The 12,235-nt window shown below is 46.4% G+C and overlaps 1 protein-coding gene across 50 annotated transcripts in view; it reads right to left on the reverse strand.

The window, feature by feature from the left end:
• Positions 1–326: 326 nt before the first annotated feature.
• STAU2 (staufen double-stranded RNA binding protein 2) overlaps positions 327–12,235 on the reverse strand; it is a 368,761-nt gene continuing 356,852 nt past the window's right edge. For all 50 annotated transcript variants that reach the window (XR_016235741.1, XM_070075214.2, XM_070075206.2 and 47 more), the window contains 2 exons: positions 2,965–3,053; positions 327–1,838 (listed from right to left, as the gene is read on the reverse strand). Coding sequence is in view for 49 of the 50 variants with exons in the window: in XM_070075214.2 (XP_069931315.1) it covers positions 1,745–1,838; positions 2,965–3,053 (183 nt within the window). In the remaining variant the exon portion in view is untranslated. The remainder of the gene's footprint in view (positions 1,839–2,964; positions 3,054–12,235) is intronic.

A 12,235-nucleotide genomic window follows, 5' to 3' on the forward strand; every position in this document is an offset into this window, starting at 1 on the left:
GTAAACCGAAGTCCACTTCAGTGAGCCCGCCTGAATTGGCCCTGGACCTCATGTGTGGGGCGAAGCTTCAGGTAGTGAAGGCGTAGCAGAATGAAGATCTGTTGCTGTCTAAGGGAATGATTTAGAGCCCTCTACACCCATGGGTTAGGCAGAGGACTATGCTTCAACCCAGGTGACCCACCTGAACCCCAACTTCCCCAATGTGCTGTTCTTTCTACAAGGACCCAGCTTTCTGTAACCAAACCCGTTTCCTCCCAGAGCACCCAGCCCTCCCAATACCGACAGCCGTCCTCACATGGGAATCATTAAACACAAGCCGAGAGTTATTTCCTTATGTTGCTATTTGTTTATTCTCCAGTCGCGTGTGACTCAGCCAGATCATGATTTGTGGTGGTTTTGCTTGTGAAATCTTACATAATTATATTCCATTCCTATTGTCACATTGGGCCAGAGCAGTTAGACCATACCGTGTTTTCTCATTGCACAACATCTGCAAATCAATAAGGAGAAAGCCTGAACAATGAGATGACGTGGGCCGGCCAGGCACGGGACTGCCTGCGAGTCTCCAGGAGGCGGCTCTGCAGTTTCGCACACACAGCCCGCTGCTCTGATGCCACTGCTGGGCAGGATGACTAGCCGGGTGGTGGCCTCTCAGATGGGTTTCACTGAGGTGGTACGTAAAAGATGAGAGCCAGGGAGTGAAAGAACAACAAAAACAACACTACACACAGAAACCGATCACATTTTTTTTTTTTTTTTTTTTTTTTTTTTTACTGCATTTGCCCCAAGCTGGAATCCAACATGCTGGCCCAGAGTGAGGCTGGCTAGAAGCTCCTCCAGCAGGCTTCCCCACCATGGACATGGTCTCTTCTGACCCCGAGGCAGTTAGAAACACACTCTGGATGCAAACAGGGAGTGGCCACAACACACGGATGAGGGCGGGCGCGACCTGCACGACAGAGCGGAACCCAGGAACATGATGGGCAGGGGGCAAGACGCCCCCCTGGCTGCTAATGGAATCATGGAAAGCAACACCCACAAGGGCTGTTTTGCTTCTCAAATTCCCGGAGTCTACTGAAACTAGTTGTCCCTAACATCATGTCATACTTTTCATCAAATATCTGACCTGATTTAAAACATGTTTGCATACATCTTTGCGTAGTGCACCTTAAAGTTACTCATATTGATACAGGATGAGGATTACGAAGATTTGCATAAAAAGAGAAACTGTGCGACTCTATATGAAGACAACAACCATCACATTCCACAGCACGTCATTGGTTAATTTTCAAATTGTCAAGCATTATTTAAAACGAGAGAAAAAGAGGGAGTGAGGGAGCGGGAGAGGGAGAGAATTATAACTGAACACAAGTGGCACGACCAAAACAATCAGAACAACAGAATCAAACCCAACTTCTCTATTAATCATCTGAAAATGTTAGCTCTGTTTCTAACACTTTCCATTAATTGTTATTTTAAGCTCCAGTAGCGGGATCAGATTTCTGCTGCCCCTGGGCGAATGAGTTACGATCTGATCTCAACTTCCAAGGGAAATGCTCCAAGTTTTATTTTCCCCCAGTTGAATAAACAGGACCATGTATATTATCTCTCGTGTTAGAATAGTGTTGTCTTCACATAAGACTCAAAGAATGGTATTAGTCATTCATTTCCTTGAACGCAGACACCCTCATGCGTGCTGACAGGTTTATAAGGATGCGGTGGCAGCCATGGGTCCTGGGAGCTGCTAGATGGCTGACTTTGATTTCTTGCAGTCCTGGGCGATGGAGCCCGGGTGTGCCTGGTTATTGTCCGCTTTCTCTCGCAGATGCTTGACTTGTCTGAAAGATTAATACATTAACAAGAGCTGAGCTCTGGGGTTGCACATCTTCAGACATGTTTATTAGCAGATGGCACACGGGATTCAAAGGTCACCACAAAAGTGACATTTTAAAGTGAAACAACAATATTTATGTTCAGATAGTCTACTGATGAGATCATGTGGAAATGTTTCTGATTAAATTAGCTTATAAATGGTTGCCAATCTATAGACAACTTAAAATGCTGTGTCTGTTTACCAAATGTTTTCTTCTCACGCGCTCACCTTCTAAATGTAATGACCAAATCCTGCTTTGTTTTGTTTTGGTTTTGGTTTGCTTTTGGTATGCTCCTTTAACTGAAGGATCGGCATTAGCTCGCTTTTACCCCCGGAGTTACCTATGTCTTTAAACTCTAAAACTGTCTCCTCTGTGTGCTCTGAGAGCTCACCTGCTATGATTACTGCTTTGAAAGAGTTTGGTTTCCACTGTGTGAACACAATGGCTTTCCATCTCGTGAGCATAAACTGTGTCTCTAGAGAGACCCCAAATCCAGTGCCTTCTGAGACTGCATGTTCAAGCCTCAGGCAAGAGCTACGCACTGAACTTCAGAAACAATTGTCACGGCCACAGTTTTGCCTTTGCAGCCCCTGGGAGCCCCGCTTTTGTGGCCCTGTCTGCTCGTGTTTCATAAAACAACGTGAAAAGCCAAATGCCGCCTTCTTTCAGCCTCTTCTGCTGTTCTCTCAGTTGTACCCACGACTTAGCAGGGATGTGAGAGAAAATCTTCAACCTCAGGAAGTGGTCCAGCTAGAGAATGCGCAATAGTATAAAGTAAAAAATCCCTCTTTCCTAAGATCTGCAACCCTCCATAGTCGACAGCACTCACAAATATCTCAGACAAAGGCACTGCACTGCAGGAATCCTGATGAACGAGTAGGTTACAACTGTCACAGATGCGCAGGAGGGGAATGGGACCCTCTATGCTGTTTCTCATGGATTGACATGAATTGTATTATGAGTAAGTCTGTAGGATGGAGATATGATTGTCTGGATGTTTTACCTTATTTTTTTTTTTTTATCTAGCTCATGGCTTTTGTACAGTTACAAAATGCAACAAATGTAAGAATGTGCCAGAGGATTTACTCACTTTTCAAGAGAACCTTTTTCAATAGTCATTGCCCCATCGATTGGATCCAATCCTTGTTCAGAAAACTGTTTCAAGGCACTTAGAGCTGCCTAAAAGTGAAATCAAACAAGGAGAGGCGTTCACTGAGTTTCATGTAAGGAACATAGAATTGTAAAGAAAAACCAAACCTCAGACATTAGTCCCTTTCATTAGTCTAAATAAATGCTTTTTTGCATCACTTAGCAAAATTACATGTGAAAGGCTGTTACAGGGGAGCACTGTATACAAAGGTACTCCAAAAAGTTTGCATAAAAGCAAACCTAAAAGATTTATATTTTGGTGCAAACACCTGAAATTCATGTCTACATGGGATACCTCAAGACGTTTATGGAAAATCCGTATCATGAAAAAACTACACATGGGTCCCCAAATATTTCTGCACTAAAATAAACTTATCTTTCATTCCATTTTCCATGAGCTTCTTGAAGTACCCTCGTATTACATGACCGGAACTGTGAAGGCTTTGCTTGGCGGGGGAGGAGACAGGAGGTGGTAGACAATCTCAGAGAGCCTTATCCCTCATCCCTAACTTTGTAAAAGCCTGATGTTCCATCTGCAAATGTGGAAATATCCAGTATAAGCTTAAAATGTTCCCGTGTTGGCCTTGCTTAAAAGTTCGCCTCACAGCACTGAAACTGTACATTCTCTTCACTCGGATGGGAAGGCGCCACATTCTTCCAACTGGAGTCCTGGAGTCCTGGTCCCCAAGTTGGCGTGAAAGTATTGTTTAATTGCTTAGGCACCGAGCTCCGACCGAGTCAAGCAGAGGGAGAGATCCTGGTGCACTCCGAGGGGATGGTATGCGGGGATCCCAAGAGCAGGGGGGAAGAGAGAGAGCCGGGGCTCCCGGGGGCTCTGGGGAGGCAGGCGGCCACAGTGTTGATAGGCCAGGGAGGCGTGGGATGCTGAAGGGTGTTGACAGGCTGGTGGAGCCTAGCTGGATAGCTGGGAGGCACCAAAAATGCGAGGCTGATAAGATCTACATAACTTGTTGACACTCTTGTGCACGTTCCAAATTGTTATTTCTTTGAGTAAGAATTTGGTTCTTCTTCCCCACCCCCACCCCATGGCTTCTGAGTCCCACGGAGGGGCTGTGTGGCGTCTGAGATAGGTGTGAGCAGCCAGCGTTGTTTGAATCTCACAGAATCCCGCTGCTTCACACTTGGGTCATCTGTGTCTTCTCAGCTGCCTTTGAAAAAGAGCTAACCCTTGCAAACTTTTATCTGCGGAGGGCTCCTTCTGCATTGCTAAGTGCAGGATTTCATGTCAATGTCTTTACTCAGAATGTATTTTTCAAGTTTGATTTTTAAGCTAATAGACTATTTTTTAAAGAAGTACATGCTTATTTAAAGGCAGAGTGTCAGAAAGGGAGAAACACACAGAGAGAAGCAGAGATCTCCCATTCTCTGGTTCATTCCCCCAAATGCCTGCAACAGCCTGGGCTAGGCCAGGCCAAAGCCAGGAGCCCAAAATTCCACTCAGGTCTCCTACATGGGTGGCAGGGACCCAGGTACCTGGTCCATCCACCAAGTACCTGGTCTGTCTCTTAGGCATTAGCAGGGAGCTGGAGCGGAAGTGGAATAGCTGGGACTCAAACCAACAGTCTGATATGGGACACAGGCATCCCAGGAGGCAGCTCAACCTGCTACACCACGATGCCCACCTCCAGTGGATTATTTTTTAACAGCAATTTTGTGTTTACAGAAAAATTGAGCAGCTAGTACACAGCTTCCATCTACTCCTTACTTCTCCATTCTCCAAGCGTGGTGTCCCCTTTTATTAACCACTTGCATTGGTAATGGTACACTGGCTATAAGTGATTAGCAAATGTTGCAACCTTATCAGTAACGGAAGTTCACAGCTTACATTAAGCTTCACTCTTTGTGTTGTCTGTTTTATGAGTCTGGACAAACATGTCCACCATCAGGCGATCATACAGAGTAGTTTCACTGCCCTAGAAATCCACTGTGCTTTGCCTGTTCTTCTCTCCCTCCCCGAAGCCCTGGCAACCACCGATCTTTGGACTGGCTCCATAGTTTGCCATTTGCGAACCGTCATAGCTGGAAACATAGTGTGCAGTCTTTTCACACTGGCTTCTTTTACTTGGCAATGTGCATTTAAAGCTTTTCTGTGTCTTTTTTGTGGCTTGACAGCTCACTTCTTTCTATTGTTGGACAATATTCCATTGCATGGATGTACCACAGTGTGTTTATCCATTCATTTATTGAGAGACTTGTTGATTGTTTCCAGTTTTTGGTGCTTATGAATAAAACTGCCACAAACCATCCATGGGTAGTTTTAGTGCAACACTGGAAATATTATTTTCTCTCTTTTCTCTTGGTCTTTCCGGGATTTTGTCTATTGGCTGATTTACTTTTATTTTATTATTGTTTCTTAAATTTTTATTATTTACTTCAGAGGCAGAGAAACAGAGACAAAAAGAGATCTTCCATTTGCTGGTTCAATACCCAAATGCCCATGATGGCCAGGAATGGATCAGGCTGAAGCCAGGAGCGGAAACTCAATCCATGGCTCTCATGTGTGTGGCAGGACCCACGTACTTAAACCATCACCTGCTGCCTCCCAGGCTGGGCATTACCAGGAAGTTGACATTGGGAGCACAGCTGGAACTCCAACCCAGGCACTGTGATGTGGAGTGCCAGTGTCCCAAGAGGTGACTTAACCATGCCAAATGCCTGCCCCTGCCTTTTCTGATTTTAAATCGTAACTCCTGGGGCAGGTGTTTGGTCTAGGTCAAGTTGCCAGTTAAGACACCTGAATCCTACATTGGAGTATGCGGTGTCAATTTTCAGCTGTAGCTCCTCACTTCAGCTTCCTGTGAATGGCCACCCTGGGAGGCAGCAGGTGATGGCTCAAGTACTTGGACCCCCACCACTCACATGGGAGACTCAGACTGACTTCCTGATTCTTGGCTTTGGCCAAGCCTAGCTCTGATTGTTGCCAGCATTTGGGGAGAAAACCAATAGATGAGAGAGCTCTCTTTCTCTATGCTACATCTATCTCTCTGCCTCTCATTTAAATAAATAAGTAATTTTTAAATAATAAAACATAGTTAAAAATCCTAACTCCAATATCCAAATAAAAGTGATAATATGAACCTTCTTTTTCTTTAGGTTATTTTAATAACTTCTTTTTGTATCTTCTCCCTAGTTTGGATGTGCGTGTTGCAGCCCTGGCCTGGGCTCCCTGGGCAGGGAAGACGCTGTGCTCAATCTCTGGATGTAAAATATTACCTCTACACCTGGAGTCCTGCAGGGAGAAGGTCAATGTCCCCGTCCCAGCTCTCCTGACCTTGGTCCATGCCCGTGCTACACAGCAGCAGGTGCAGGCTGTGGGAGCACCGTGACTCTCTCTCTAGGGTACTGAGACGAGTTGAAGCGTGTTCCCTAAAATCCGTATGTTGCAGTCTTCACCCCTACCCCCATGCCTCAGAATGTGATCTTATTTGGAGTTAGGGTTGTTGTAGATGTAATTAGTTAACAGAGGTCATGGCCGGTGCCGCAGCTCACTAGGCTAATCCTCCTCCTGCAGCGCGGGTTCTAGTCCCAGTTGGGGCGCCGGATTCTGTCCCGGCTGCTCCTCTTCCAGTCCAGCTCTCTGCTGTGGCCCGGGAGTGCAGTGGAGGATGGCCCAGGTGCTTGGGCCCTGCACCCGCATGGGAGCCCAGGAGGAAGCACCTGGCTCCTGGCTTCGGATTGGCTGTGCCGGCCGTAGCGGCCATTTGGGGGGTGAACTAATGGAAGGAAGGCATTTCTCTGTCTCTAACTCTGCCTGTCCAAAAAGAAAAAAAAAAAAACAGAGGTCATGCTATAGTAAATTTGGCCTCTAAACCAATTTGCCTGACGTCCTTATAAAAGGAGAAGCTTTTACACACACACACACACACACACACAGGAGATGTCATGTGAAGAGGAAGGCAGTGTCAGGTGGTGCAGCAGAAGCCAAGGAATGCAAGGATTTCCAGCAGAAACCCCCAGAAGCTGGGAGAAGGGCCTGGAGCAGATCCCTCACAACTCTGGAAGGAACCAGCCCTGCCGGCACCATGGTCTCAGTAAAGCTCCTGGTCTGCGTGTCAGCACCAGCCTGGAGAGGATGAGCTTGGCGGTGCTCCTCGGGGTGTCTCTGAATGACCTCTCAGAAGTGCTCTGCGGGTTTGATGAGCAAACCAGTTTTGTCATTTTATGGCCCCACCTTATTTGTGCTTTGTTCCTCCTGATCATTTATTTATTCAGTAGACTTGGCTTCAGTGAAGTTTGGCTGTTTTCAAAAAAGAAAATGAAATTCACCCTGCTTTGGACAGCCTCCCCGCCCCCAACCACCACCACAAATATAAGGATTCACAGAGGAAATCTCCTATTCAGATTTGATTAGGTGACCTCTGAGGTCTTTTATATCCTGAAGCGAGTGCTAAGGGCGGCTGTGCTGAGAAGGGCCCTGTGGGTGTGTGACTTCTCTGGGCATCGGAGGTGCTGAGAGCCAGGCCCACTCACTCCCAGGCTCCAAAGACCAATCTTGACTTTATTTCCCCAAGCCCCCAGCTTTGTCGTGTGGCTCATGAGCTTAAGGGTTCTGTGCATATTCAACAGTTTTAAACAAACGACCAGCTATTTTGTCCTGACCCATTGAACTGAATACTATTAATGAATTTTGGCAGGAATGCTGATTTTTATCAACTTCTTCCTAGATGGACTATCACAGATCACTGAGTGCTGGGAAATCTAGGTTTGCAATGTGATATCTTTTTTTTTATTTTATTTTTTATTTTTTGACAGGCAGAGTGGACAGTGAGAGAGAGACAGAGAGAAAGGTCTTCCCTTGCCGTTGGTTCACCCTCCAATGGCCACCGCGGCCGGCGCGCTACGGCCGGCGCACCGCACTGATCCGATGGCAGGAGCCAGGTGCTTCTCCTGGTCTCCCATGGGGTGCAGGGCCCAAGTACTTGGGCCATCCTCCACTGCACTCCCTGGCCACAGCAGAGAGCTGGCCTGGAAGAGGGGCAACCAGGACAGAATCCGGCGCCCCGACTGGGACTAGAACCCGGTGTGCCGGCGCCGCAAGGCGGAGGATTAGCCTAGTGAGCCGCGGCGCTGGCCGCAATGTGATAGTCTTGAGTGAACCTGAGAGCCCAAGGTTTCCTGCTCCTGTATTACTCCCAACAAGGCCAAAATAATAACTCTCCTCCAAATTTTTGAAACTTAACACAATAATCTGCAGGCTAATTGTAGACCACTTGCACCAGTTGCCTTGGGAATACTTGGTTCCTAGTGTGACCTGAATGCCAGGAACCAAACAACCTGCTTCACTGAGTCCAAGCGCCTGCAGCACCTGCCCTCTTCTATCCAGAGGGAGAGGCAGAGACAAGGCCAAGGCCAGGGCTGAGGGAGCAGGTTCGGTTTAGCTCTTGCAACATCTCCTGGATGATTTATCCACATGCCAGGCAGGTCCCCAGGGCAGTGTCAAAATGACTGTCACCATGCAAAGGGTGTCCTACAGGCTGGAATGGCTAGGGCGCTCTTTCACTGGATACCACCAACGGATTATCACAATCCTTGCGTGACTGTTTCTCTCCACAGGTATGCTAAAGGCTTCCAAATAACATTCCCCTATCTATCTGATGAGCTCATTCAGCCCACGGTCTCACTGATAACTCTGAATACAATAGCTTATACATATGACAGGTCTTCTTTCTAGTTTATAAGTGACAAAGAAGACAATGTACGGCCACCTCTGTACACAGGAGAAGCTCCCATTGAGTAAGCATCGCTCCACCGCAGTCATGGGACACCCCTTACCTGCCTGGCCTCAAGGTATCCCAGCCCTGCAAGGTGGGTCCTACCCATACAGAAACAGAGGCCTGGAGGAGTCAGCCACCCATGTGGTGTCACCCACCTGGTCTTGTGCCGCAGTGGAGATCTGGATCCAAAGTACAAACTCGAGCCCATCACTTATCACCTCCAAACTGAAGCACTCACATTCGGTCCACTCAACTTCGGCACAGCTTCTTGCAATATCATTATTTCCTAATCACTCTCACGACCCCTCCCAACTCATTCTATTAGAAAGTGATCTCCATGTTCTAGGAAAAGGGTTTTTGATCTCATGGGATCACACAACTTCCACCTGCAGCTCTCTCACAGCCCTGGGCTGACTTCGGAGGCTCCACTCTGCTCCTGCGACACTCGTAAATTTGGCTGAAACTCAGTGATTTTAGTAGCTACTTTGTCACTTAAAAGTGTCCAATGGCCACAAACAAGATGACTTAAATTTCTCCCACTTTTCTTCTTTTTCTTTTATTGAAGGGCTGGCAGAGAAAAAAGGAGGGAGGGAGGAAGGGGAAGACAGAGAGAGAGAGAGAGGAGGCTGAAGGCTTGTGATGGACAGAGAGTAATGAGCTCAGTCTGTGCTGAGACCTGTGGGGGCTGCGGACCAGGTGTCTCCAACTAACAGAGCATTCTAGAGCCATTTCCTGCACTGCCTGCCGTGAGCTCAGCTGAGGAGTCAGGGGCCCTTCTCCCACCTTCGCCCCCAATTCATCACCCACTCTTTTCCCAGGAAGGACACTTCACAGACGAAAGAATTCCATGGAAGGAGATGGGTTCGCTTTTCTTTCTGCAGTAAAAGGTCCACACTAGGGGGATTACGCACAATGTGTGCCGTAACGGTGACGCATTGAAGAAGACCCATTTACAAACTGAGGTCCATTGCTTTCAGAGCAGTGGTTTCAAAGAACCACGTATAATGCAGTGGATTTGCGAACAAAAATGTAACAGTCCACAAAAATGTTTTACTGCACATCTCCAAACCTGTCCAGAAGATGATAAAGTCAACAAAATCCTCATGTTTAAACTACTTAACTGAATAAATTGTTAACTTGCTAGAGGCCAGCTGTTTTAAAAATTCAAAGTGTATTATAAACATGCTACATGATATTAACAGACACTTTTGTTTGGAGTGAGGGAAAAATCAAATAACCCGCATTCGGGAAAATACACTTGAAGGCTGCTTAAGAAGCAAGTTCTACATTTTCTTTTTTCTGAGATAACAAGATGTTCAGTTCCTACAGTCTGCAGCTCACTCCTTAAGTACAGACGGTTTGCTGTGCGATAAATGTAAACTAATCCTGGGGAGTCCTGGGTTCCTTGATGAGGCACATCCTGAACGATGCTTCAACCCAAGTTGTGTCACTTCCCACACACTGTGGATTAGAGAATTCCAAAGATACACTAACATAACTGCCCGGACCTTCCATAAGTCTTGGGCCATAAACAAATAGACGACTAACTGATTTCTTCATTTCCAAGGTCAGAAAATGTTTTCCCAGCAAATCAAAACAAACACACTCAGCATCCTTTGTATGTTGTGGGAGCCTACCAACTAGAATCAAACTTCAGCTTTAGGACAATTACTGTGTTCTGGGATTTTAAAAAATGAAAAATAAAAGTGCATCCAAGGTGATAAATGTGGCTTGGTTTCAAAGGAGAAAAATTAAAGAAGAACCTTAAACTAGTGAGTGACATTTCCTGTATTTAATCCTAACTTTTTGGCTCTACACTTGTTTCTACTTGTGTATGTGTGTGTGTGTGTGTGTGTGTGTGTGTGTTTCCCTTAAAGGAAAGCATCTGCATAGATACACAGAAATATTTTTGTCCCCCAAAGATTTTACAACTGTTTTGTGAGTAAAGCCCCACAGGTTGCAGAACAGATGTCGCTACCATTTCATGTAGTGCTTGTTTTGTGCGTAGTTATAGCAATGCCAGAAACACGATGCCAATAAGATGCTTCCCATGCCTGTTTGTTGGTCTTGGTTTGCGCATGTGTGACTGTGTGTGCACACAGAACAGAGGTGCGTCCTTCCACTCACTTCTGCTGTTTCTAATTTTTCCTCCTGTCCATCAGTTAGCAGCACAGTGCTGAAACCAGTGCCTCCTCTCCCTGCTTCCTTCTGCAGGAGTTAGCTTGCAGTGACAAAGTAGCAGCATGAGCTCACTCTCCCTCCGGGGGACAGAGGAGATCTTCCTGAGGGAAATCTGAATTTTAACCCCTCCCTTTACGGCCCGCAGTTCTTTATGGAATCTTTGCACATGAGGCCCAATGAGTCCTTTTATGCCCGCCCCCCCCCAATCACTTTCCTACCAACTTCCTATCCTCATTCCCAGAATGACAGGCCATTCCCATGAAAGTCAACAGTCTCCATGCATGGTGTCTGAACGCAGCCTTCACCTCGTCAGGGCGCGAGGTTTGCTTTGTTTTCCTTTTCTCCCTAAAGTGGGATCGAGCAGAATTCTTCCGGGGAGCTGCGTTGAGCTCACAGCACACACAGCAGCCAAGGATGCAGCTAATTAAATCAGCCTCCTCTCCTGAGGAAATGACAGACTTCAAATGCAAACATGTTCATGTGCACCGTAGCATTCGCCTCACTTCTCCTCCCAACACTGTCTGTGGTGGCCTCCACGTTAAATCATTTAAATGTCTGAAAAGCCAGAAGGTGCTGCAGTCAACTTCAAGGTTGATTGTCCAAAGAACGTGAAGCTTAACGGTTCTAACTTGTCCTTTTCTTGCTCTGAAAGGTCTATAATTAAGTGCCATGTCTCTTTTTATAGAAGAGAAACCAAAAAGAGATTTGTACATACTTCTAAATTTCATCCCTTTACAATGGGATCCTTAGTCTCGTACACTTCAGGGGAATCAACGATATGACTTTTAAAAAATGAGAAAAGGATTATCTGGAGCTTTAATTAGCCTGCTTGCTGCCCTGCTTCCTAACAATTTCATTATAGCCTGCACTTTTCATTCATGCTCCCACAATCCTATTAGTTCAGGTAATTTCCATAAAATTGGTACTTTATGCAATGGCTTACATTGGGAACAAAGGCACGTCTGCCTGCGAAGGTGATGGTTACTTGTGAAAAAACCAAGAGGGCAGGTGGTCGGGATATGTGGATTTTTGACAGCCTCTGAAAAGAGGTGTTTTAACTCTCACATTTGAGGAATTTGTCCAGAATTGAGCAGTTAAGCGGCAGACTTAGTCACCACCCCATTTCTGCAGGCAGGCTCTTAAGGACGGGCAGTTAGTGGAGCTCCACTTTGAGAGTGGCACACAGCTGACTTGACAACAGGGTGAAGGGGGCTGAGGAATGTTCTTTGTGTTTAGAACAAACGCGAGCAGCAGGATCCACACTGCCATGTCTTCCCCAGTGTTACTCCTTTTCAA

The sequence above is a fragment of the Oryctolagus cuniculus genome, chromosome 6 (genome assembly GCF_051225735.1).
Source record: "Oryctolagus cuniculus isolate XC-2025 breed Fujian yellow rabbit chromosome 6, ASM5122573v1, whole genome shotgun sequence".
Classification (NCBI taxonomy): domain Eukaryota; kingdom Metazoa; phylum Chordata; class Mammalia; order Lagomorpha; family Leporidae; genus Oryctolagus; species Oryctolagus cuniculus.